General features: G+C 43.3%; 1 protein-coding gene across 3 annotated transcripts in view; it reads left to right on the plus strand.

The window, feature by feature from the left end:
• The window catches only part of PI4KA (phosphatidylinositol 4-kinase alpha), a 54,339-nt gene extending 37,061 nt beyond the window's left edge, over nucleotides 1-17,278 (plus strand). For all 3 annotated transcript variants that reach the window (XM_032128296.1, XM_032128298.1, XM_032128297.1), the window contains 26 exons: nucleotides 439-531; nucleotides 900-1,056; nucleotides 1,332-1,459; nucleotides 2,714-2,872; nucleotides 3,092-3,243; nucleotides 3,760-3,867; nucleotides 4,582-4,709; nucleotides 4,790-4,909; nucleotides 5,545-5,624; nucleotides 5,749-5,942; nucleotides 6,656-6,746; nucleotides 7,537-7,704; nucleotides 8,259-8,312; nucleotides 9,514-9,634; nucleotides 9,936-10,065; nucleotides 10,181-10,251; nucleotides 11,108-11,180; nucleotides 11,350-11,420; nucleotides 12,002-12,111; nucleotides 12,703-12,807; nucleotides 13,262-13,387; nucleotides 13,710-13,830; nucleotides 14,499-14,658; nucleotides 15,503-15,592; nucleotides 15,792-15,875; nucleotides 16,965-17,278. In XM_032128296.1, the coding sequence (XP_031984187.1) occupies nucleotides 439-531; nucleotides 900-1,056; nucleotides 1,332-1,459; nucleotides 2,714-2,872; nucleotides 3,092-3,243; nucleotides 3,760-3,867; nucleotides 4,582-4,709; nucleotides 4,790-4,909; nucleotides 5,545-5,624; nucleotides 5,749-5,942; nucleotides 6,656-6,746; nucleotides 7,537-7,704; nucleotides 8,259-8,312; nucleotides 9,514-9,634; nucleotides 9,936-10,065; nucleotides 10,181-10,251; nucleotides 11,108-11,180; nucleotides 11,350-11,420; nucleotides 12,002-12,111; nucleotides 12,703-12,807; nucleotides 13,262-13,387; nucleotides 13,710-13,830; nucleotides 14,499-14,658; nucleotides 15,503-15,592; nucleotides 15,792-15,875; nucleotides 16,965-17,016 (2,946 nt within the window). In that variant the 3' untranslated portion in view covers nucleotides 17,017-17,278. The remainder of the gene's footprint in view (nucleotides 1-438; nucleotides 532-899; nucleotides 1,057-1,331; nucleotides 1,460-2,713; nucleotides 2,873-3,091; nucleotides 3,244-3,759; nucleotides 3,868-4,581; nucleotides 4,710-4,789; nucleotides 4,910-5,544; nucleotides 5,625-5,748; nucleotides 5,943-6,655; nucleotides 6,747-7,536; nucleotides 7,705-8,258; nucleotides 8,313-9,513; nucleotides 9,635-9,935; nucleotides 10,066-10,180; nucleotides 10,252-11,107; nucleotides 11,181-11,349; nucleotides 11,421-12,001; nucleotides 12,112-12,702; nucleotides 12,808-13,261; nucleotides 13,388-13,709; nucleotides 13,831-14,498; nucleotides 14,659-15,502; nucleotides 15,593-15,791; nucleotides 15,876-16,964) is intronic.
• The last annotated feature ends 9,526 nt before the right edge of the window (nucleotides 17,279-26,804 follow it).

Consider the following 26,804-nt stretch of genomic DNA (forward strand, 5'->3'; position numbering starts at 1 on the left):
CAATGGCATGAAGCTGAATCGGTGGAGGTTTAAGGTTGGGTATTAGGAAAAGGTTCTTCATTCAGAGGGTAGCTGGGCACGGGGACAGGTTCCCCTGGGAAGTGGTTACTGCACCAAGCCTGACAGAGCTCAAGAAGTGCTTGGACAATGCTCTCAATGGTGTGGTGTGATTGTTGGGTTTGTCCTGTGCAGGAGTTAGACTCAATGATTCCTGTAGGTCCCTTCTAACTCAGTATATTCTATGATCCTGTATCCATGGAAAAGATACACATACTCCTTATTTGATTTTTATCAGTCCTGGTGCTGTTGTACATAACAGTCCTGATACTACTCTGATTATAAGCATAAGGAAATTTAAAACATATGTGAAGGAATACAAAGATAGAGGGACAAGTGGTTTGATATGAAGAGTATAAACACCTTGTGGTCTGGTCACAGGCAACCCAGCTAACTGAAAGACCAACTTGTGTGAAGAAGGACTACTCCAACTTCATGGCTTCTCTTAACTTGCGCAACCGTTATGCAGGAGAGGTAAGTACAGGATTTCTCATGAATGTGGGGTGTCCACAAGCTCTGGCATCACTTCTCAGGGGATGATGTCCTTCCAGCCTATACTGGTATATGGGTCTATGTTACATGAAGCATAGTCTCTAAATCCCTTCAGGATAAAGAGTATAATTTTCCTAGGTTATTAAACAGATCATTTTACTGTTGGTCTTGCAGATAAAGCTAAAGATTAGATAAAGCTACAGATTAGATTGCAGATAAAGCTAAAGATTTGGTAAAGTAGTAACAAAAGATGCCTCTGTTTGTGGAGCTCCCTACTCAGCACATGACCAATACTAAACTGGATTCCTGAAAATACTGTTCTCTGTTGAAAACCCCCTTAAATTTTACAGGTTTCTGGAATGATTCAGTTCTCAAATGCCACAGGACGAACATCTGACCTGAATAAACTGATGGTCAAAGAGCTGAATGCTGCTCTTGAATCAAGCAATACTGAATTCTACACCCAGGCCATGTTTAAGTTGACTGCACTGCTAATAAGCAGCAAAGGTAATGAAAACCAAATGGGAGTTCTGCTTTCTGACAGTGAATGCCAAGAAAAACAAACTACAAAAACTATCCATATACCAACCCAGTATGCATCAACTTGAAGCAAAACTGTGTTTTGAATTTTTTCAATTAGGCCTATATTGGGGAAAAGCCTCCTTAAACTAGAAGCTATTTATTATTAGGAGCTGATTATTACCTACGGTGCACACCAATGTCATGCTGATGTGGAAAGCAGTTGTTCTGTTGGAGAAATCTGTGTGAATGTTTATTTTCAGACTGTGATCCCCAGCTCCTTCATCATCTGTGTTGGGGACCCCTGCGAATGTTCAACGAACATGGCATGGAAACAGCAATTGCTTGCTGGGAGTGGCTGCTTGCTGCCAAGAATGGAATCGAAGTGCCGGTAGGAAGCGATTTAACTACTCGTTCTCTGCCCCTGCGAGGGGGAAGAGAGAAGATTTTGAGAGATTCACAGATAATGCGAATCTGTCTCAAGGGTGTTTAAATGCACTGTCAATCACTTCAGCCTGCCAGGAAGTCTCTGTTCCTGTATTGTTGGAAGTCTGAGCACCCTCACGAGGTGGACTATGGGAAGCAGATCTTTCTCAAGAGCATGAGCATTACAGCAAAAGAAACCTGTTAGAATCTCAGCTATAGAATTTACTTTGATGATGAGAGGCCTGAGCTGTTAATGAATGACTCTATACTATCAAAAACTACAGAATGGTGTTTTAAAACAAAGAGAAATCAGTGTCCCTGCTCATTAATCAGGCTCTGGTATCTGGTATTGCACTATTACATAAAAACATAGGCTCGCAAGTGTCCTAATCCTGTAGCAGGCTAAACCAGTTGTATTTTGTGAGATTAGGATCAATGTAATAGTAATAAAGCAACTCAGCATGGTGTAGTGACAGTTCACATAGCTGAGAAAGCGGCCTCTGGTAATTGCTTTGCTTAGGGAGCACCAAGTGTTTCACTTGCTGGAGATAATCACCCATCTGAATTTACTTAGTTGAGTTTATGTGCAGGTTTCAGTGGTTAATTTCTTGAGCATCAAGGTCATTTTTTTCCATTGGGCATTTGGGCAAATGTCTTTGTATCTTGTTGAGGAGAACAGAGAAACACCCATGGTTGCTTGGCCCCCTTGGTACAGAGGATGCTGCTCCTAAGAGCAGGATCAGCAAAACTGAATTATGTACCATCTTTATGTTGTGCTTGATCAGCTAGGGTGTGCTCAGTGTTCTCAGGGGCCAAACGTGTCCTGCAGGTCATGGGTACCTGGCATGTGCTTGTCTCTGCTGGGCTTGTGTGAGAGGTAGCAACCTTTAGTAGAGCAGGAGGATGGATGGCATGGGCTAATCTGACAATTCAGTCAACAAAGTCTCCTCAACAAAATGCAGTGCCTGGCTACTGCTGCCTTTAGTCTTTCTGTTACTAGCTAAGATTCTGGGGGAGTCTCTCTTCTTTTTGTAATTTAGGAAGTGAAAGAAGCATTTTCTTTCAGGTGGGATGTATAGACTTGTCTGCCTCTCCGTCAGCACTGCAGTGAATTTTAATTGTTGTAGTAGGTTCTTGTGTGTGCTGTGGGGAAAGATTGTGTTTTCCATATAAGAAGATGCTCTTGAAACAAGAAGCACTGTCACCTTCCTTTCTGCAGTTCATGCGGGAAATGGCAGGAGCCTGGCAAATGACAGTGGAGCAGAAAGTTGGGCTATTTTCTGCAGAGCAGAAAGAAGCAGATCCATTAGCAGCCTCGGAGGAGAGCCAGCCAAGGCCCTGTCCACCAGAGGTGACCCCACATTACATCTGGATAGAGGTGTGTATTTCTTCTGGAATGTCTCACCTGTGGCAGTCTGCACTTCCTGTGATTTGGGAAAGGACTGGAGTCATGTGCTCACAGCCACGAGACACACTCTGTTTAGATGAGCATAATCATTGAGGGGGAGAAAGGTGTTTGAAACAGAGAAGTCTGGTGGTGAGGTTTGGAATTCAAAAAGGTCAAAGGAGGCATGGTATGTCTGTCTCTTTTTCTCAGTTTTTGGTGCAGAGGTTTGAAATAGCCAAATACTGCAGTTCTGACCAAATCGAGATCTTCTCCAGCCTGCTCCAGCGGTCCCTGTCCCTGAACATCGGCGGAGCGAAAGGCAGCTTGAATCGGCACGTGGCAGCCATTGGGCCCAGATTTAAGTGAGTGCTTTTGGGTTTTTCCTTGGTGGAATCACAGAAATAAGAAATAAGATTATAGGGAGAAGAAATAAGGTTATAGGGAGATGGAAGAAAACAACTAAACACTTCATGTTTAACTTGTCCTTGGCTTCAAGTAATGAAGATTGCTTTAAAAGCCTGCAATGATGTGGTCTAAGCTCTGTTTTCAAAGCAGAAGTTGATCGCTTCAGCTTGAAAATAATCTTTTGGTGTTTCAGGAAATTTCGTGGGATGATTTCATATAGTGAATTGCCCACATCATGGATCTAGTCTTTGCTTCATCAGTTATTTCCACCTGTTGTGACTTGAAGGCTTTCACTTTCTGTGGTTCAGCAGTCACAGCTTTGGGAATAGACTGATAATGTGAGCAGATTGCCAGGAGCTCTGAAACAGACACTTCTCAGGCTACAGTTACAGCTGTAGCTGTGGTTTGCATGGTGGTGTATTGGTCACCATTTTGGGAGAGCCAACATTTCCATTCTCTATTTTGCTTATTAGGTTGCTGACCCTGGGTTTGTCTTTGCTGCATGCTGATGTGGTTCCAAATGCAACTATCCGAAATGTTTTGAGAGAAAAGATTTATTCAACTGCCTTTGATTATTTCAGGTACTCCTTTATTTGAAACGACTCGCTGAAAATGTGGTTGTGTTTTTCCTGAACCTTCAGTGATACTTCAAAGTAGCAGCTGTCTTTCTCTTCTAGTGATTTTTCTTCCTTTCCTTTTTTTACCCACTTTAACCGAAACTTGTCTTGTGCTTTAGTATCGTTCATACACTGTCTCAAAGAGGCTTAGATATTAGTTTCAGATTTTATGTGTGGTTTAAAAAGCAGGAATGTTTCTGTTCTTTTCCATTTTTCCTTATTTTGAAGTTTATTCAGTGCTCAAAATTGTATCTAGATTTATAAGGTTTAAAGAACTGCTCTTAGAGTGTATGTGGCTGAAATACAGTTTCATTGTTTTGAAAATACGGCCACACTGAATCTGATTATTTCAACATTTGATACAGGCGCAAAAGAAAATTTAATTGATAGGAATGTCTGAATGTGAGGAGGTCAGTCAGTCCTAATATTAACTTTCAAATGAATCCAGTATGCTGACAGAGTGCTGCCTTAATTTTCAGTTGTAATTGGAAGTTTGTACTCTTCAGTCAGACATAATAAAGCCATGAGGATAAAATGCAGTGATGTGTGGTCTCATCCTTGTAGATTTCAGTCAGAATAAAAAATATTACTTGATTAGGTTGGTGAGGGTTTTTGACTGCTGGGAGTTTTTTCCCCCTAAGGCACTCAACATCGCATTATTTGTGTGATTTCTTCAAGTTGTCCTTCAAAGTTCCCTACACAAGGGGAAAAGAGGCTCCGTGAGGATATTACTGTATTGATCAAGTTTTGGACAGCAATGTTCTCAGACAAGAAGTATCTGACTGCCAGCCAACTTGTGCCACCTGGTGAGTTCCTTTAAGAGCTGTTTTAAAAGCTTCTGGTTTCTTTGATTGGATTCTACATCAGATTTGTGCTCTATTCTTAGATAATCAAGACACCAGGAGCAACCTGGATATCAATGTTGGATCTCGGCAACAGGCTACACAAGGATGGATAAATACTTACCCTTTGTCCAGTGGCATGTCAACTATATCTAAAAAGTCAGGTATATTTTTGATTGTAACCAGCTCATTACTGCCAATTTTATGGCATAGTTTATGTTCAGATATTTAAAGAAAATATTTACCTTTAACATTAGGCTCGTATTCTGGCAGGGTATTTAATTACCAGTGCCAAACTCTGAAAAAAGAAGGCAGAAAAAAATCTCACTGGTAACAAGCAGGAAAGTTCTGAAATCACCTTAGCTTTTTGATAGAATGTTCAATTCTGTAGTGCAGGAGAAATAAGACTGGAGGAGGTCAAGATGCATTGAACTCCTGTAAAGAAATTTCTTGCTTTGTGTAAACATGCCTCTAGTGCTTTTTGGGGACAGCAGAGTGACATTAGATCGTGGACTGTGTTTTTGTACAGTTTTAAAACTACATGCTCTTCCTTTTTAGTTGACTGTCGTGTTCCTAAAGTCAGTGCACTGCTGGCTGCAATGATATATCCCTGTAGCCTGTTGTACTCACAATGAGTGGCTGCGGTGCTGACTTCTGCTGCCACTCTGATCTAAGTTAGAGGTGTCCTGTGGTTACTCAGTTCTTCTGTGTTAATGTTTCCAGGTGTGGACAGTTTGAAAATACAGTTTAACTTAACTGAACAAAAGCCACTGAAAACTTTTTTTATCCTTTTCTCCAGGAATGTCCAAGAAGACAAACAGGGGGACACAGCTGCACAAGTACTACATGAAGCGCAGGACATTACTGCTCTCACTGCTGGTGAGTCATCAGAAGGATGGGAAAACTGCATAAATTTCTAAGACCCTGGATATATCAACTAAAGAATGAGATTGGGAGTGTTTTGCTTCTTCCAGAAAACCCTTGTATTTCCTGTTTCCCTCAGGCTACTGAGATTGAACGCTTGATCACATGGTACAATCCACTGTCTTCCCCTGAGCTAGAGTTGGATCAAACTGGAGAGAGCAGTGTAGCAAACTGGAGGTCTAAATACATCAGTCTTAGTGAGAAGCAGTGGAAGGATAATGTAAATCTGGCTTGGAGCATTTCTCCTCATCTTGCTGTGCAGCTGCCTACCAGGTGAGATATTTCAAAAGAAACAACTGATACAATTACTGCTGCCTTAGAAGTTGAGTGAGTATTTACAGTAAGTACTGATAGCACTTGCTGCTGGTTGCAGCCTCTTGCATACTGTCACAGCTGTTTGAGACCCTGAAAAGAACTAGATTACTTAATAGACTCATTTGGCTCAGTCACTAATGAAGTCCAACTGCCTTTCCTACCACCTGCTCTTTGCCAGTGTTGCACTTAGCATTTGATTCAGAAGAAATCAGGTTTGTTTTTTAATAGCATTCAGCCCATTAGCAAGCATAGCATTTAAGCAGTGCAGTGTTTTAGCTAGATATTGGCTTGCACTTTAATAAGTATTACAGGAGAATTAGCATAGTTGGCTATGGAAGGGAAAGGAAATTCTTTCCCCCTTACGACAGTGATGGTTTTTGCCAAGTAGAGTTTTGTGCTCTGGTTGCTGTAGAATCCCAGATGGAATATTTCAGCCAAGAATCCACTAGTGGAAGTGGGCTGGGATACAACTGGTTTATACAAAAGCACTGGATGAGGACCAGTTGTTTCAGAATCCTCTTCCACACCATGTTGGTGTACATTATTTCATAGTTGGAGTATTTGTTTATTGAGCATACGGTTTTTTGCCTTTTGCTGCCCTCATCTTCACATAAATAGAAGAAGCCATCAAAATTTTCTAATTATGTTATTGTATTCCTGGTTATACTTAGGTTTAAGAACACTGAAGCTATTGGAACAGAAGTGACCCGTCTGGTCCGGTTGGACCCGGGAGCTGTTAGTGATGTTCCTGAGGCAATAAAGGTACCTGTGAACATTTTTATGGTTACAGGGCCCCAGTAGGCCCATTTCATTCAGATATATTGGAAAATACAGTCTTGACTTACCAGTGTTTGTTCTAGTGCTACCCATATTTCTGGTAGGACAGAATGACAGAACAGCTGTGGAAATGGGGTGCTGAGGGGAGAATCACAGCAGTAAGAGGAGGTAGCCAGTTAGCTAAAGGTGCCTTTTGCTTCTGGGTATTCTCACTGTACACAAAATGGCTCAAAACCCGTCACTTGCAGTACAGCCACCATTTCTATTTCTTTGGCATAATTAGTGAAAAGATCACTGGACCAAGCCATGGTGAGTGCTGCTGCTGAAGTTATTTCAAGCATAACCTTTTCCGTGTATCAAAAGGCCAAGGTCTGGAAGTGAGGGAGGCTCATCATGCTGATCTGCAGTGAAGCACTTTAGTCCTGTGAGGGACAGTCTTGTCAGAGCTGTGTTCTATACATCACCTGTGAAAAAGATGGCAGGAAAACTGAACCTTTTTTGACCCTTTCAAAATGACTCATCCTTTCTCCCTGTGCTAGAGCTCCTGGATTATGCTTTTAGTAACTTCATTTGGTGTTCTGAGAGGTGATTCCAACAGCTAGGTTTCCATGGAAAAAATGCATTAGATAAAACAGCCATGGTTTTGTAAAAGAAAATGTCCCATATTTCACTTGCCCTGCTGGAGGAAGCTAGATGACAGCATTATTGTCTGATGTGTAGTACCCACACATCAGTGAGTGCTACAAGCCCTAATGTGTCTGGCCTGCTTTTTCAGTACCTGGTTACCTGGCACACGATTGATGCTGATGCACCTGAGCTCAGCCATGTTCTGTGCTGGGCACCCACAGATCCACCAACTGGCCTGTCCTACTTCTCAAGCATGTATCCACCTCATCCTCTGACAGCCCAGTATGGAGTTAAAGTCCTGCGATCTTTCCCTCCGGTAAGAAGAGTTCCAAGAAATCCTTAACACTCCAGGGGAAGTTATGGCCTTGGTCATTGTGGCCACAGGCTTCATTTCAGTGCCCTGGAGAGAGGTGTGCTAAATGGGTGCAGCACATGGCAGAATGTGCACAGAGTGGGATGGAAACTTGAAGTTGATTGTTCCATGTAAAACTGGCTCATATATTTGCAGCTTTGTTGTTGTAAGTGACACTAAGCTGAATTCTTCAGTTTGCCCTTCTCAAATCATCTCTTTTGCATCTTTTGTCAGTGACAAAGTTGTTTCTTTTAAGGCAGCAGAAAGCTGGTTTTTAGCACTTGTGAGACTTCTGTTAGGACTGTGAAATACATGATTATTAATTATATTTTTTAAGGGAGTAACTAAACAGAATAGTACTTTGATTTGAGGGAGTTGTATACGTAGTTTAAAATAAAAAGGCAGTGGGATTTTGTTTATCGCCTAACTGAAAGGAGCTTTTCTCTGTGTATGTGACTCATCTTCCCTTCTGACTGCCAAAACAAAGCAGTAAAACCCTGCCATCCCTTCTCTTTCAGGATGCCATTTTATTCTACATTCCACAGATTGTTCAGGCACTGCGGTATGACAAGGTGAGATTATGAATCAGCTGCATGTGAACAAAACAGATTTTTAATGGAGCTTTAAGATTTAAAGCAGTAAATAAAACAAAAATAAGCATAATCTAATCCTGCTTCTTATTATCCTATATCTAATACATAGAAGAAAAATTATTGTCTCTAGAGGCTAGCTTGCTTTGGATACACCTCTTTTATGAATAGGTAAACTAGCTCATCTGTCAGGAAACAGATTTTGTTATGGGAAGCCCCAGGTGAGGACTCTGTTTGAATAAAGCTTTTGGAGGTCTGCATGAGACAACCAGTAATGAAATTAAATCATTACCCTTAACCATTTTGCTGTGGAGTTAACCAAAGAAGACATACAGAGGTGTCTTGTGCTCCATCACGTGTATGAAATGAGATCTCAGCCTCATCTTGCAGAAGCCAAAGTAAAGCTTGACAACCAAGTTCAGAGTTCATTAATGTGAGATCATTTTACCTGCCAGCGAGGCAGTGAACTCTGGTCAGTGCTTTATTTTCAGGTGAACATATTCCCATCCCATAGTGTAGGTGACTGTGTATAGTTATTCTTTGAGAGCTCTGCAGTGCAGAGCAAAAACATCAGACACCTGTCTGTTAATATCAGTCAAACACAGGAGCACCTATAGACTACAAAAGTAGTTGTGAGTAAAGGAAAGGGAAATGCAGCTGCTGGAAGGAGTGTGATTTTCTTGGACACTTCAACTTTATAAGTGTCTTCTTACTTTCCAGAATTTCAGTGGAACTGTGCCAGCACATGCAGTTCTTGCCACCGAACTGTACAGTCCATATGACACTGTGTAGATTTCTGGTAGTACAGGAGCACGTAGTGATGCCAGGCAAGACCAACGCCCCTGTTATGTATTGTGCTTTTTACCCATACTAGAAGATGCTCTGAGCTCAAAGAGATTTGAAATCCAAATAGAACAGATGGAAAATTACATAGAGGTGAGGAAAGGCTGATTAGAGTAACAGAATAGGTCAGTAACAAAGCTGAAAACAGTCTAGATCAGTTCATTATCTATTAAAATACACTGTCATTCATGTCTTTTTAGCAGAGTGAGTGAGAGTGCAGAGGTCTTCTTTCCATCCCTTTAACACTTTCTGGGTTTGAAGAACATCTGTTAGAAGCAGTAATATTGAGTCTGAGAGTTGTAATGAACTTTGATCCTTACTAGTCTGCATATGGTTGCAGATGGGTTACGTTAGGGAATACATCCTGTGGGCAGCTTCCAAATCCCAGCTCTTGGCTCACCAGTTCATCTGGAACATGAAAACTAATATCTACCTGGATGAAGAAGGACATCAGAAAGATCGTGAGTACTTTAAAATATAATCTTGACTTGACTACTTTCCTTTTCTCAGTCCAGACTAAATCTCCTTCCTGCTTCTTTCTTGTAAGGAAGAATCTTTTTAGCTGGGATTTTCTCTTTTATTTGTAGAGGTAGGGCCCATTCTGCATCAGTGCTTGATAGAGTGTTATCAGGAGAAACACGGTGCTGGTTCCCTCAGTACCTTTTTGTGAATACTATCCAAAGGTGCTTATTTCCATCACCCATATCATTTCACTTTCTGAAATAAGCTGCTGACACAGGTGCTTCCTTTTTTCACATGCAGCTGACATTGGAGAACTTCTGGAGCAGTTAGTGGAGGAGATAACTGGCTCATTGTCTGGCCCAGCCAAAGAGTTCTACCAACGGGAGTTTGATTTCTTCAATAAAATCACCAATGTTTCAGCCATTATCAAGTAAGTATTATACTTCAGGAATTGTGCTCTGTTTGTATGTTTGAAACAAATTTGAGGCTAGTGTATAGAGTAATACATAATATGCAGATAAATTAAAGATCATTTGTCTTTCTAGGCCATTCCCTAAAGGAGATGAAAGAAAAAAAGCTTGTTTGAGTGCTCTGTCTGAGGTGAAAGTGCAGCCTGGTAAGAAGTGATTTAGTAGTATAAAACTGTGGACTTTTGCATTCAACATGACTATTTATTTTCTGCAAGCAAATCTTGAAATCCCTGTGAGTGGCAGCTTGTAGAGATTTCAGTTTTGGTGCTGGTGGCTGTTCTTCTGTTGTAGTTTAGTTGTTTCTCTCTTGAAAAAAAAATCAAATATTTTTGCCCATCCAATGATTCCTATATGGTGCATCAAAACTTACCCAAAAGCAATTTAGATAATGCATATCATGGATAAAAGTGAGAGTGTATGTCTGAAGAGGAAGGATTTGCTTTCTACCACCTTCTTTTTAAAAAAGACGTGGCGTTTTTGAGAAATTTTGTTATCTCAAGAATGAAGCATGTCCAGTTCCTTTCATTCTGTCTCCCATCAGGCATTCCCTTGAAATGTCATTATCTGAGGATCCTTTCAAATCTTGAACATAAGTTTTCCCAGCCTGAATCTTCTCTTTGAAATGGAGTTTGATGAAAGCTTTTCCTGATCTCTAACAGGACCTTCTACCATGTATTGGTGGCTGAGGGCACTCCCCAGTGCACTGGGACTGCTGCCACATCTAATCTGGGACTGTTGTAAGAGATGTCCTCTCTGTACCTTTCTGTGGTACAGGTTCTGCAGTATTAGCTCAAAACTGTATTTTACTAGTTTCTGGCAATCTCTCACTAGTGCAAAGGATACCACATCCTTCATGGCTCACAGACTGTAATCTCCAGTTTCTCTCTAACATTAATTCAGAACTACATACTGAAGTTGTAGACACTGACATCAGTTATTGTCCAGCTTGCATTGTCTCACTAGCCAGTGGATTTGTTCTCAGCTGTCTGCTCTGTTTTGCAGGCTGTTACTTGCCCAGCAATCCTGAAGCAATTGTTCTGGATATTGATTACAAATCAGGAACTCCTATGCAGAGGTACCATGTTCTTCTTATATTCATTTTTTAATATGTGTGTGTATTTATATGTGTGTGTGTGTGTATTTTTATTTATTTATGTTTGTTAAGTTAATGATATTCAGGTATTTTTCTATACATTTTTGTTTGACTAATTGCACTCATCATCTTTGTTTTTATTGTAATTTAGTGCAGCAAAAGCACCCTATCTGGCCAAATTTAAAGTGAAACGATGTGGAGTCAGTGAGCTTGAAAAAGAAGGTTAGTAACTGCAACTTAATCATTGATACTACTAATTAAGAGTCAGCAATTCCTTTAAAATTTCTTGCTTTTAGTGACCTGTACCACTGCAGAAAATTATTTCCATGTTGAACTTTATCTGCCGTGGTTCAGATGAGAAAAGAAACTGTATCAAAGGAAGAGTGAAGAAAACTTAAATCCTTTTTTAATTCCCAAGAAGCAAGCCACATAGGGCTCTTGAAGAAATTATAACAGTTACTTTAGACTAAAGTAGAAATTGATGGCCTTTTCTGGGTTTCTAGAGAGTGGCAAACTCCAGGTTTTGGCAGTTTTTCTCTCAGAATAAGACATTTTGTGACAGTCTCTGGCTGACTAACTCAGTGCAATGCAGGCATTTATCTGGTAAATCACGAACACTGGTTTGAGGTGTTTTATTTCCAGTAGACAAAGGGAACTATCTTATGATAATTACCTTGTAAGGCAGAAATATCTGTAGTGCACCTGCAGTGAAATGCTGTGGGTTTGAGTGCAGAGGGCTTGTCATGATAAAAAGTTACTAATTAAAGTCCATGCCTGGGTTTTGCTTTGTTCACTTGTTGCAGGTCTGCGTTGTCGCTCTGACTCCATCGATGAAAGCGCAGAAGAGGATGAGGACAGTAAGAAAATCTGCTGGCAGGCAGCAATCTTTAAAGTGGGCGATGACTGCAGACAGGTAAAAGCGGTCGGGCTTTGCACTTAGAGGAGACAGATTTGTAGGTGATAATGCATAAGAAGAAAATAATTTTAGTATAGAAATATTTTTCTTTGGAACTTTGTTATGGAACTGAGTTATGGACTGAGGGGGAGAACTGAGTCGTACCCCTAGAATTCTGGTTCGGAAATAAAGGCCATTCTGTCAAGACAGGTTTACCAAGCCTTAAAAATTTTTTTGCAGAGTTCATTTTTCAGTTGAACTATTGGTAACATAGCAGTAGCTCCTGAGGTGGGATCGTGTACATTGAAGTTTGATTGATTAAGAGGGAATGCTGGTTATTATCCCTGGAGTTATTAAGTAGCCCTTTATCAAAGGGGGATAGGAAATTTGTTCTTAGGTCAGCAATTAAATCATCAGCGTTGCTTGCTGCCCACTCACACAGCATTTATCAGTTCCCTTTTTGATTTCCCCCATAGTGCATGCACAAGCACACATCTGCAGACCTGCTTTACTGAATATGCACTTCAGAGTTCTTCAGAGCATTTTTATAATCCAGTTTATGACCTGTAACCCCTGTAATATTTGTGCAATTTTTTTCTTGTCTGACAGGACATGTTAGCCTTACAAATCATTGATCTCTTCAAGAACATATTTCAGCTGGTAGGCCTGGATCTTTTTGTGTTTCCATACAGAGTAGTGGCCACAGCTCCTGGGGTAAGTGGACAATTAACTGTAGTGCTGTAGAAAATCATTCCTAATGCAAAAATTCTTTCAGCACACATGAAATTCCATGCTACAAGGAAGTACTGTCCACGTCACTTCTGCCAAATATTTGGAGTACCAGCAATAGAAAGAGTCTTTCCTCTCCTGCTTCCTGCTTTTCTAAAGCCTTTGGCTCTGAAATTTTGCTGCTTGCAAATGTTTGTTGTTTGATTTTTGGGACTACATTGTGCAAAGCAGTGGAAAGTCACAGAGCTTGTCCTACATTGCGTGGAAATCCTAAAAGAGGATATACCTTTTTTTATGAATAACTAGAAATTCTGTATTTGGTGATCTATAAAGCGGCTTCCCCGCATTTCCCAGAGGACCTGTATGACTGCCAAGAGCCATGAACAAAATATATTTTGGGAGCATGCTTTACAGACCTGCTTCTCTTCTTTCCCTCCAGTGTGGTGTTATTGAGTGCATTCCTGACTGCACATCCCGTGACCAGCTGGGCAGGCAGACAGACTTTGGGATGTATGATTATTTTACAAGGCAATATGGAGATGAGTCTACCCTTGCATTCCAGAAGGTAAAATATCAGTGGGCAAGCACAGCAAAATATCAACTGCAAAACATTCTAGTTATAAGAAATAATGACAAATAATTGCATAATGAATACTATAATGCTGTACTCTGGTTCCTGATGCTGATAATCCATTTTTAGCAATTAGTGCGTTAGCTAAAGAAGTAATTGCAGCTATAGATGTATGGAGAATATCACTGAACATCACTTCAAACCAATCATGAATGGAAAAAAGAAAAAAAACTTTGTTCATCTGTCTCATCTCCTGATGGAGAGTTATGAAAGTCTGTAAGTTGTTCTGATTTGTTTTAACTTGTTGTTTGTACAGGCTCGCTATAACTTTATCCGCAGTATGGCTGCCTATAGTCTGCTCCTGTTCCTGCTCCAGATTAAAGACAGGCACAATGGCAACATCATGCTGGACAAAAAGGGACACATCATTCATATTGGTCAGTTGTATGCATCTCTGAATATCAGTTATTACCGTTACTTTCTGCTGTTAAGTATTGCTGATAATAGACAATAAGCCATTTCCCCTTTGATATCCATCTGTATACTGATTTCACAGTTTGTAAACATACATGGAAGTTTTTCATGCTTGTTAAGTGTTGTGTATTTGCGTTGGGTGCTTCTGTGTAAGTTCAGCTCTGCAAAGTTTTGTCAGGTTCCATACACATATGTATGGATGACACGTGTATATGTACTCATGCCTGGGTACATGCGTGTATGTGTGTAATTATAGAAATGTGTCTTTCGATTCCTTTCATCACTGCAAGGATTAAATTATGAATTAAATTATTATTTATTATTAAATTATGAATTAAACTTGATAAGTAAATTTATATCATTGTGTGAGGCTGTAACCTCTACTTTAGCTTTGCTTTTCTGGAACTGCACAAATATTTCAGCAGTTTATTTGATATCACCATTCTTACATCTATTCTCATGTCATGGTGATGATGCTTTTGTTGGTATTCTTACACTTCACCAAAGCTTTTTTCCAGTTGGAGTTAAAATGTCTGTGTTAATACATGTAATCCACCTCTCTTGCTTCTTTCAGCTTTAACAGCACACAATTAACCCAAAGTTTATGAGGCAGTTTATCTTTTGTGCACAGATTTTGGATTCATGTTTGAAAGCTCGCCTGGTGGAAACTTGGGCTGGGAGCCTGACATTAAACTGACTGATGAGATGGTGATGATAATGGGAGGGAAAATGGAGGCAACGCCATTCAAATGGTTTATGGAGATGTGTGTCAGAGGCTATCTGGCAGTCAGGTAAGATATTCTTAGCTGCTCAAACTGGAAGCTCTTGCATGCCCAAAACCAGATGAGAAGATAAATAATAACAAAGTTGATTTTTAGGGAGTCTGAGCCTGTTGACTGTCCTGGTATTTCTTGCAAACTTTGAAACAATGTAATAATCCTGCTATTTTACATCTTATCTTTGTGGTATTTTTTCTGTTCTTATGTTATATTTTAAAATTTTATATTTTCAATTTATAATTGTGATGTTTCACACATTTCCTCACACGATTTAGTGCACTGTTAATACAGTAAGAAACTACTGTCTTGGAGTCAAGGCCATTTTGGTTCCTTGGGGGGAAATAGTCTGGACAAAATTTTTGTGGCAAGGCAAATGTGTCACTCAAGTAGCAGAATAATAGCTTGGTAGATAATAAATGTTCTGAGCAAGAGGACAGGAAGGAGAAGGGAAGCTGGGCTGATGTAGCAAAGAACTACACAGGGTAATTAAGATTAAAAGATAATATGTTCCTGTGGTGTTGCTGGTTTCAGCCTTTTATACTGTTTTGGTGCACTGCTTCACCTTTCTGATGCCAAAGAAATGTTGTTTGCTAAAGCATTACTTTGCATAATCCTTCTCGAGACTTCATCTTGCAGCATTCTGAGTATCTGACAGTCCAACATAAAGGAGTGACATTTAATTAAAGTGACAGATTGCAAGCAATGGTGTAGCTTCACCAGCAAATGTAAGAGGATTTTCTGTGTTGATTTAATTACAGAAAAAGGTGTGATCCAGCTCGTTGAACTCCTCAGCTTGCCTGCTTTACCTGCTAAGGCTGCAGGAGTGCTCTGATGTTTTTGTCCTCTTTTTCTCTAGGCCTTACATGGATGCTGTGGTCTCACTGGTTACACTGATGTTGGATACAGGGCTGCCCTGTTTCCGAGGGCAGACAATCAAGCTGTTGAAGTAAGTCAGCAATATGTGTGAACTGGAAAATGCTTTTATTGAAATGGTACGTAATTTGTACGAAGTGGTCTCACAAGAACCAGGTACTTGCAGCAAGTGAAATCACACCTGGCTGAGCTTGTGCAAAGACACATTTGTACCATGTTCAAAGGAAAACTCACTAATTTTCTCTTATTTTATTGTGATTTTCTGCATATAGACATAGGTTCAGCCCCAACATGACTGAACGGGAGGCTGCAACTTTCATCATCAAGATCATCCAGAATTGTTTCCTCAGCAACAGGTTTGGCATCTATGCATGTCTTCTCCGTATGGCTGAAGGAAGGTCATCAGGCTTTGAGCAGAGCTGAAAAGTAGTGTTTTATCAGTCAGATACCAAAAATTTTTGAATTGTTGATATTCAGATAGTGCAGGATAGCAACTTTTTTTCTGAATGTGCTGCATCTCCTCTGTTTTGTGCTGGGAAGGAAGACTTAGGTCCAGGCTGGTCAAATAGCAAGGCTGGTTAGTCTAAATAAATGTAATAGTTAAACATCTTAAGTGCATGTTTTATTATGCTAGATAATACAGACTTTGGGGGACATATAGGAGAGCCTAATACAAACTCTTGTGTAGTTCCATATGGGGTCAGCTTGAGACCAGTACCACTCACTGGCTCAGATACAGCCCCACTAAAATGGATGTTCCAGTGCTTGCTGGTGCACCTGCTCAGAATGAGAGATTAATATTGGGGGGGCTGAAGGCAGTGACACTGCTATGTGAATGCTCAGAGCCATCTTAGTTTTGACAAGCTTGAGCTTTTCTACCTGTGGCATGGTTAATCTGTGACCTGAATAAGCTCTGCCCATGGATAATTGAGTTATCTGTAACAAGCTGAGATTCGTTTGCTCAGTCACTCATTTGAGATGCTGCTATTAATGCTGTTATTTCCCCTGCACTTTTATTTTCATTATTAGCATTTTCCTTAATTAAGGTGACTTTTATTTCCACATAATTCTGTCTCCATGCAGCCTTGATGATCTTGATTCATTCATTATGCATTTCCTTCTCCTAAAACAAACTGCAAGTGCCGTGTGATGTGCCTTGTGGCTTATCCAAACACAGGATCCAAGCTGCTGATGCTGTTGCCACACTGAGAAGTGTGGAAATACTTGTTTACACTAGTTTAAACAAGAGCAGGATGTTTTGTGCTGTCCATAATAGTAGCTGGGCCTTCACAATGCCTTCAAAGAGTGGAGGGCTAGTTTTGATTAGCAGCTGATTTCCTTCACTCATGTTTTGTCTCTGTGGGATCCTGGTGAATGTTTCTTGACAATGGGTGCAGTGTTTTTTTAAACTTTTACTTACCTCTGGCTTTGCTTTTCTTCTGTAGGAGTAGGACATACGACATGATCCAGTACTACCAGAATGACATCCCCTACTAGACACTAGAGATCCACTGCCGAAGTGAAATGTGCAACCCCGTGCCCTCACTCCAAACTTGTGACAAACAGGAGATGCTCTGTCACACCTCGCTATCTTCCACCCTCTGTGTATGTGTGTGTACATGTTGGGTACATGTTTCCTGGACATTGCAACAATCAGTTCTGATTCATTCCTTTCTCTATACCAGGTTATGTATGTTACTGTTTTTCCCTGGATTTTTGGAGTTGGGTTGCAATCACAATAAAAATTGTATTATGATTATGAATGTGTGAAAGTGGTAAAGCTTGAGGAGTTTGATATTTTTTCATGCAATGCAAGGATTTTGTAATATCTTTAAGAAGTAAATTAAACCCTTTCCTGCACAATCCCACAAAATGCCATGGAAGGGAAGGGTATGGGTTTCTCTTTGGAAACAGAAATGTTAACTTGTTCCAGTTTTACTGTAGAAAAAAGCTTGATAATCATCCAAGGTGGTGATGTCTGTGTAGCTGTGTTCATACTTTGCACTGTACATGGTCCCTGCTATGTGGTCAGTATTTCATATGTACATGAAGAATGTATTTTTTCCTTTTGTGTGTTTTAAAAAGAGACTCTACTGAAGATATATTTAATCTATAAAATGTAATAAAAGACCTTAGACTTCGTGTCTGTTGCAAATGTTTTGCCCTGAGCTGTTTTTAGTTTATATACATCACCCTGCACATTTGTGTACTGTTCATTATATTATGCCCTTTATTAGAGAAATCTAATTTCTTATTCAGTTGCTTGTCCATCTCAAATGACATTTTTTATTCGTAAAATAAATGTTTAGTGCAAGAGCTGGAATGTAGGACTCAGGTAAAGCTCCCCACTGTTGCTGACTAAGGACCTCTATCCTGGGCTGGGACACAGGTCTTTTGGGAGGTTTTTCCCTTTCTACATGCTTGTCTTTCTACATCGGCTCTTCAACACAGGGGCTGTCCTCTCTTTAGGGGATTTTCCCCCTTTTTAGGAGTTTTTCCTAAGTGTCCGGGTCGCGCCCCTCAGGGAAGGAAGGGGGTGCCAGGCCTAGGCGGGGCCCCGGGGCGCCCCCTGGCGGCCCCCCCCGAGGCTGCGGCGAGCGCGAGCGTCGGCGGGAGGGGCTCGACGGCAGCCCTGAGGGAGAGCCAGCCCCCAGGGGGGAAGGGTGGAGGGGTCCCGGGGGAGCGCCAGCCCCGAGGGGGGAAGGGTGGAGGGGTCCCGGGGGAGCGCCAGCCCCCAGGGGGGAAGGGTGGAGGGGTCCCGGGGGAGAGCCAGCCCCGAGGGGGGAAGGGTGGAGGGGTCCCGGGGGAGCGCCAGCCCCCAGGGGGGAAGGGTGGAGGGGTCCCGGGGGAGCGCCAGCCCCCAGGGGGGAAGGGTGGAGGGGTCCCGGGGGAGAGCCAGCCCCGAGGGGGGAAGGGTGGAGGGGTCCCGGGGGAGCGCCAGCCCCGAGGGGGGAAGGGTGGAGGGGTCCCGGGGGAGAGCCAGCCCCGAGGGGGGAAGGGTGGAGGGGTCCCGGGGGAGAGCCAGCCCCCAGGGGGGAAGGGTGGAGGGGTCCCGGGGGAGCGCCAGCCCTTAGGGGGGAAGGGTGGAGGGCTCCTGCGGGAGCGCCAGCCCCTAGGGGTGAAGGGTGGAGGGGTCCCGGGGGAGAGCCAGCCCCCAGGGGGGAAGGGTGGAGGGGTCCCGGGGGAGAGCCGGCCCCGAGGGGGGAAGGGTGGAGGGGTCCTGCGGGAGAGCCGGCCCCCAGGGGGGAAGGGTGGAGGGGTCCTGCGGGAGAGCCAGCCCCGACGGGGGAAGGGTGGAGAGGTCCTGGGGGAGAGCCAGCCCTGGGGCGGGGCCTTGCCGTGAGGTGGGCCCAGCCCTGAAGTGGGGTTCCGTCGCGTGAGGAGCGCCCAGCCTCAGGAGCGAAGTGGCGCCACTCTGACGAGGGTCACGCGTTCGGAAAGGCTGCCACGGGCCCGAGGGGCATGGCTTGGGGGGCTGTAGCTGCCCAGGCCGGGGGGTTCCTCAGGAGATGGGCTGTTGCGGCAGGTCCAGCCGTGCAGGGTGGTCTCTGTCTGAGGGGATGGTAGATCGATGATACGGCTGTGCCCACGTCTTCCCCGTGATAGTGTACATTTTGGAGCATCTCCGAGACAGCTTTTGTGTCTCCTAGCGAGTTTCTGCTTTGCCGAGGGCGCTCCCACCGTGTCCCTGGGGCCGGGGACCTTCTTAGTCCGAAGCCAGAGTGACTGAGCAGGTCCCTGCAGAGAAGTGAGCTGCGCTGAGGTCACAGCTCAGGGAGCTGGAGAGGGGCAGCCAGGGCAGCGTGTTTTGGCTCTGCCTTCGGGGTGGGTCTTGTGCGTGGTGGAGCAGTGGACAGCCTGGCCCTTTTCCAGTGTGGGCTGCATTCAAAATATATCCGTGCTTTTGCCATGGGTGTTAAAGTGGGTCTTGTCTCTTGCCTGTGCAGTGGGTGGCTCACAGCGAAGTGGGCTCTGAGCCCCTTTTCTCATTATGGGGAGGTGCTACTGTCTTTCTAAAAAGGTTTGGACGCTCATCAGGGAGAAGTAGTATGCAAGAACTGCTTTAATTATTGATTTAATTCACATTTATTATATAACCAACTGGGACATGCAGTAATTTTGGTGCTCTGTGCCTGCAGCTAGTTGAACCTATTTAGGCTCCATAGGAGAGGAGCTGCTTGACACTACAAATGTAAACTTCCTCACACCTTTCCTTTAACGAGGAGCAGGTGGAGTGAGGAGATGTGAAGGCTTCTTCTCAGGTGAGGTGGTGAGGAGTTCTAATATTTTGTTAATTCAGGTCAATGCTTAAGTGGTTGTACTTTCCTGAACCTCAAAATAAATGTACCATGTTAAAAATATCTAGGGCTAGAAGTGAGTAATTAGTTGGTGAATAATAATATTAGGAATAATAAATGGAGCTCTGGTGATCAGAAAGTCGCTCCTAGCCACAAATCTCAAACCACATAGCAATTTGTATGTATTCTAGCATAGGATGCATAGAATTTGCTAGAATGCAATTAAGGCCATCCACAGTTCTGTATTGGGGAGTGTTCTTCACAGTGCTTGCTTCAATCAGGTTGTCTAGAGAGCTGATGTGGTCTTAGTTTCTTCTCTCAAGTTTGTTCAGCGGAATGAAAGCAGCTGAAGTCAATTGAGTGTAGTTACCGTAAGAACAAGCTCGTTTGCAGTATGGTCCTAAAAACTCAAATGGCTGCATTTGAGATATCATGGATGCATCATTTTGTTCTGCTATGAATCTTGCGTATGTTGTGAATGTGTTAAATCTCCGTGTTAGCAGAAATTATAGGCTCCTGTGTCTTCTTTTCTCACTGCAGTGTCAGGTGAGCTCTGGTGTGTGCCAGAGCTCACCTGATATCCACAGATGTCATTTGCTCAAGTTGACTGCGCCTTCTTCCCTTCCCCTCCCTTCAGCGTTCCTTCCCACAGCAGAGAGGCGGGAGAAAACTCCCCTGTAATTGAGTGTCCACTGAGATACGGAGGGGATTACACAGTTTACATTTAATCATGCAAGGCAGTACCCTAAAGATTCTTCCTAAATGGGTTGTGTCCTGTATCTTCCTCCAGGGAGACTGAGGAGGTGAGAATACTAAGACACCCCACAATACTGCAAGTTCTTCTGAAATACTGAATCAGGGCAGCTGGAGACACCACAGACTTACCTCACCTTCATCCTCCCACCAGGGAAGGATATGTCCTTGACACAAGGAGGCTGGCAGGACTTTCAGAAGTTATTCAGGTAATTAAAGTAGATATAATTAAGACTTACATGAAGGTATTGTGAAGGGTTTTGTCTCTGAACCTTATGCCAAAATATGTCCTGATGCCTGCGCAGCCCTGGGAGAAAAGACACATCAAAAAAAGGGGAAAAAACTGCTCTTAATAAAAACAAAAAAAAACCCCAAACCCCAAAAAAACTAAGGAAAGATGCTCCTATGGTTTCTCCACTCTCAGAAATTCCCCGTCATGGTGAGAGACAGACTTCCCAGGGCAATATCCACTGCAGTTCTTTCTGCATTGGCCGTGCATATAAAGAGCTCTTAAGAAAAGGGCAAAATTTATAGTGATTCATTTGCATTGGATGGACCCGGGGTTCAGAGCTACTGGTAACTTGATCAGCACTATTCAAATGCTAATCTCATTATGTGTGTTAGAGACTGAAGCTCAGCAATCCACCTCCGTAAGCACAACGTGCCTGTGTGATGTTCTGGCTGCTGCAGGGTCACGGTACCCCCTGCAGACAGCCAGCACATGCTGCATAGCATCAGGGCTGATGTGGGCAGGGAATGGGAGCTCGGTGGAGGAGCCAATGAAATGAACCAGCATGGGAAGAGGAGCTAGAGCTCTTTTTGGAAGAATGCTGGTGAGGGGGGAAGGGACTGTGGCCAATGGAATGGTTTGGATCCGACTTTTTTTTTCCTTTTCATCATAAATATGTCCATCCTTTCCCTTTCCTTCCACATGAATGCTATTAAAAAAAAAAAAAAAAAGGCAGTAAACAAAAGAATTTGTCCTGAATGTACATACAGCTTCAAACTTGACTAATTCTTTGACCATATGAAAAATATTGTGCCTGTGTTGTTTGGTGTTAACACCTGGCAGTTTTGCTTGTTCCATGTAACAAGGACTAAAATCTGCTGGGCACCATGTGGCATGCTCAAAGACAGCATGCATAATGGATCCTTTCTAGATAAAAGCTCTCTGGTAGAACCTCGTTACTGACATGTGCAAAGGATCCCTGCCTCACACTGTTACCTGCAGTATGTGGGTTGTTTTGTTTGTGGTTTTTTGGTGCCTCATCTGTTTCAGTAAGGATTCTGCAGTTGGGAGGGCACAGGGGTTATACTCCTGAAGACGCTAGATTTGTAAGGTGACATAGTGTAATTATTAGATAAGCTACTTAGCTGGCAGGAGCAGATGAACTCTGATAGCGTGCAGCCCTGGCACCGGCTGGTTTGGTAACTAGCACAGCCTCCCCAGAAGGAGTGGGTTTCTGCTGGGCCCTTGCCACGGCAGCAGCCCTATGACTAGAGCTTTGTAGTTATAGGTGACGCCTTTGTGTTTATTTTTGGTACAATATCAGTGGCCTAATAGCAGTGATAGTGTTGCTGTGAGTCATGTTACTCTAACATGGCCCTCTCCAGAGTCAGCACAGCCATGGGGAGCCTCAGTGCTTACTGTGGCAGTGAAAAACTGTGACCAGGCTTGTGTTAAGTTTAATGAATGTTACACATGGCTCTGCTGCCTGACAGGGGTGACACAGTGACACAGATAAGTAATCACGGTTACCACACAGGCAAACAACAGTGGCTGGCAGTTCACTGAAGGGAGAGGTTACCTGGCTGCATTCAGGTATCTCTTCCCAAGGAAAACATGGCAGCCAAATGGGCAAGGGAACCGGAAGCTATTATTATAAGTGCCCACATAAAGACTGCTACATACCTTGATACTCCACATACACCTTTTGGAATCAAAAACCCTTCATGGGCAACAGACAGAGCTAGGACTGTGTCTTGGTTTGTTCTTAAGCAAGCAGTCCCAGTTTGCAGTGACAAGCCTGATAAAGTAACTTGTGCTTTGCTGTCAGAGAGGAAAAAATGTCTGAATTGTAGAAAATCTAGGATTTCAGCTGCATGTATTGATTAGGAGTGAACATGTGGGGTGGTAACTTCGATCCAGATATAAGAAGGGAAGAGTCGTGGAATTCCATCCTTGTAGTGGTATAGGAGCAATACCTCACAGAGGAATACAACTCTGGATAACAAAAATAAAAGAGATAAAATCATGTATTACTCTCATGTAGTTCTCTTCCTCAGTGCAAGTTACATTTTGACTGCCATCTCAACTTTTTTAAGATGCTTGCTGTTAGCACGCAGGTGAAGGCTGTATGTGTGCATCTTGGCATGCACGCCTATGAACCATTCCCTTGCTGAGAATTTCACAGGACTCGAGCACAGACCAAACAGCTTTGCAGTACCCGACCTCACTGCACAGAGAATTCTGCACATACTGCAAAGTTATTTCTTGTGCAGGACAATGCTGTGCCTGTGTAGCTGATTGGACATGAGTGAGTGATCTAATAAAGATACTTGTGGGTGTTGTGCTTAAAAGAACTTTATTGAAAGAACTGTATTAATCTAGGTAAGTAAAAATCACATTATATTCTGGCATTGGGAGTCAGAAACTTCAGTCTTGGTGTCAGGCCTGGCTGCCTGCACCAGCTTGAACAGAAAAGGGTAAGGGTAGTGTAAGGATTTTTGGAGCTGTGAGGATAATGGAGTGACTAAAGAATTTAGCCTGGTATTATTGGTTATAAGTTAATAGAACCTTCTAGAATATCTGATCTCTTGCCACCTAGATAGAAGCTGTTTCTGTGCAGTTTTCAGAGGCCTGCTGGCACCCAAAGGGATTCCGGGCTCCACATCTTGGACTAGTCAGCTTTCCTATTTTCCTTTGGAGACAGGAGTTACCCATCACTTAGATGAGGTGGGCTGGGTGGAAGTGAAGAGTAAAGCTGCCTCCCATGGCTGCAAAGGAAGAATCCCAGCAGTGCCAGTGCAAGAGGCATGTGCTGCTTTTTCTGCCTCAGATCCCAGATTAGAAGAACTGGGCAAGAGCTTTGTGGGAGGTGAGCTGAGATAGAGTTGGCCCAGAAAACAGACCTGAAAATCAATTGTCTCTGCAGCCCTGGTGGGTGGCAGTGCTTTGCAAACCTTTAGAGCTCAGGTAGTCAGACCCAGATGCTGAGCTCAGGGCTCGGCTCTAGCGAGGGCCTCTGGACCGGCACGTGAAGCTGAATGACGCTGACCGCTGCCCGTCCTTAGCTGAGATCCCACTCATGTTCCCGGCCTCGTTCCCCGCAGGCTCGCAGGTCTGGGCGGCAGAGGGCACTCCAAAACAAGCCACCGTGCCTGGGACACAGGACAGAGCAACTGAGCGGGCACAAATCTGCCTTTCCTGTAAGGCGGGCAAGTCTGGCAGGGAAAACCTTGCTGTGACCTTTAGTTGTGACATATCTGTCACGGCACGCACTGAGTGGTAGAGCTAGCGAGTACCTGAATATCAGATATGAAATTGCTCAAGAGCCTGGCTGTTTGTATTCTAGCATATTCTACTGGGGAGGTTTTTGACCTTCCAGAGGGACAAAAAGGAAATACATTTTGCTGGCTCTGCATTGTTGTCTCAGTGAAACCTCTAAATATATGGGTGTCCTCTGGTATAGCAAGCGTGCAGAAATCCATAGTGCATTCACCAAAACCCCTGAGGTTTATTGAGGTAGCTCTGCTTGTTATCACACTGTATTGGATGAGCAGCAGCTGTAATCAGCTCCAGAGGTGGCTACATTTCTGTGGTTCTGTGTATGTAAGTTTTTTGAAAGCTTCTTTGGGGTGGAAGGTACTCTATATGCAGGCTCTGATGTAAATTATCTGTTATTTTTAGGTTTGTGTACTTACTAAAAATTAAAACCTGCTCCACATAACAGTAGTTGAGCATTCTCTCTTACCTTTGAGCAACTTGCCTTGGGCTTCACCTTTGTGTTAGACCTCGTGGGTAGATGGCACAATGACATCTGTAAGCTTCGTAGAATAAGTGGACCACAGGTGATAGGATGGGGGAAGAAAACAGATCCAAGGGAAGAAAACACTTTGGTGCAGCTATGAAGAGTTCATTGATTTTGGATAATTCCTGTGGTCATTTTGAGTCCAGGCAAGTCGTAGTTAAAAGTCTTCCCTATGCTGTCTGTGACCAAGGTGGAATGGGTGTGTGGAATTCTCTGCTATGAAGCTAGCCCTGGCCTGTGCTGTTACCAGGCTTAAAATGCAGTGTCTCAGGATAGATCCCAAAAGAAACCAGGGTTCTGAAAAGTGCTTTCTCCCTCTTACTCCACATGTAAACTGGGATTTGAATTTCATTGTTTTTAGCATCAAGCCTGGCCTTCAGGCTGCAGCTCTAGACAATAAAGAAAGAAACAGCAAGTCCAGCTGTAGCTGTGGTTGTGTCACAGATCAGAGCTCAAAGGGACACATAAATATACAGTAATTTCAAGCTCATTAGTTTGCAGGCAGAAGGACTAGATCAGAGGGAAGGATTAAGCTCTAAGTTAGAAGACAAACCTGCCAAGGAAACACCTGAGCTGGATCCACGATGAAACCTCAGAGAGACCTCAGGAACCTGAAAACCCACTTCATTTCCAGGACAGTGCTGAAATCGGCAATTTTTTCTTGCCTCTCTGCTGACACTGTGATCCTTCTTCCAATTTGAACAGTTTTCTTTCCTTTGAGATGCAGCTCTTATCAGTGTGTGGGACAAGTGACTCAGTGCAGTGCCTGAGGTTATGGGAACCGGGCTGATGGTGTTCTGTTCCTACCCATCAGCTGAGCCTGGAAAACCAATCGTGTTTGTGTTCCTGCTTTGTCTTAGCTGAAAGGTAAAACTCTTAAGCTTAAATTTCATTGAATTAAAACGAGAGTAGGTTTACGAGCAGGTACATCAGTTCCCAGCTTCACCGAGGAGAAGGAATTCATGTTGCCAGAACTCTGTCACACAGAATATATGGTGGGTCAAATCCCTTTAGAAATGCTTGAAGTGAGACCTAAGGCACTTGATCTCTTACAAAAGATGTGCTGTGACTTCAGGAGCTGCTTTGGCTGCTTGAACTTGCCCCCAGCTGGACATAAATTGGGAATCCAAAAACCAGCTGCCCTTTCTTGAGAATTAGGCATGTGTGCCTGTGCAAGAGAGCTCTCAAAGTACAAATTGAAACTGGAGTCCTTTTTCCTCTTGTATCTATTACTATGATTTTTGAGCATTATTACAGTATAGGTAAAAGGGACATTTCAAAAGATGCAACTTCTATACTGAGAATGACTTTTAAATATAAAACATATTCACAACTGAGCCTTGCTGCTGACTGCTATCCCTCAAAATTAGTGTGGCTTGCCCTTTCCCCAGGAGATTGTCTACTACTTGTGTAGAAGTGATAGAGGATACAAAGCTTGCCCTTCACTTTATTTGGAAGCCTTTGCGAAAAGCTGTCCTCCAAGTACAAATGGCTTTTACTGAAATGGTGGAGCTGTTCTGCCTTTGAAAAAGGTGGTGTACTTTGGAAGACGTTTACCGGACCTGCAACTGCACTATGCCCTGTGGGGATGTTTGCGAAGTGGAGGTGGATACCGCGTGTGTGCCCACACAAGCTGTCACCACTAGATGACACCATGACTCTGGCAACAAGGTCCAGATGAACCCTAAAGCCAAGGCCATTTTGCCTGTCTTGGAGGGCTTGTTACAAACCCAGAACATGGGCTGGGCTTGTGAACCTTTCAGTGAACTGGAGTCAAGCTTCCCCCAAATGCAAGCTGAGATTTGAGCAGAATGGGCTCAGTTCCAGGTGACAGGGTGGGATTTAGGATTTGGGGTGGAAACCATCTGAACATTTGACTTGCAACCAGGCTGATCTTGGCCACGGTTATGCTTGGAGGACCTGTGTGTATTTGAAGCAAAATCTCAGAGCAAGGTTCGGGCAATAGGAGTCTCCTTGAGCCAAAAGCGGAAGGGGTTTGCATGACCCTGCTGAGAGCTGCTAAAAGAAGCTTTCACATGACTTCATTGCTTACCCCAAGTGGATCTGGGCATGAACTCAAGAGCAGTATCCAGACCTGGTCAGCAGCAGCCCCACTTCTCTTTTAACCCGTTTTCTCTGTGGCTGGCAGGCAACTAAAGAGCTGCCAAGGAGTCAGCCAGCACACATTGCCATGGGGCTGCCA

Source organism: Corvus moneduloides, chromosome 18, assembly GCF_009650955.1.
Source record: "Corvus moneduloides isolate bCorMon1 chromosome 18, bCorMon1.pri, whole genome shotgun sequence".
Lineage (NCBI taxonomy): Eukaryota > Metazoa > Chordata > Aves > Passeriformes > Corvidae > Corvus > Corvus moneduloides.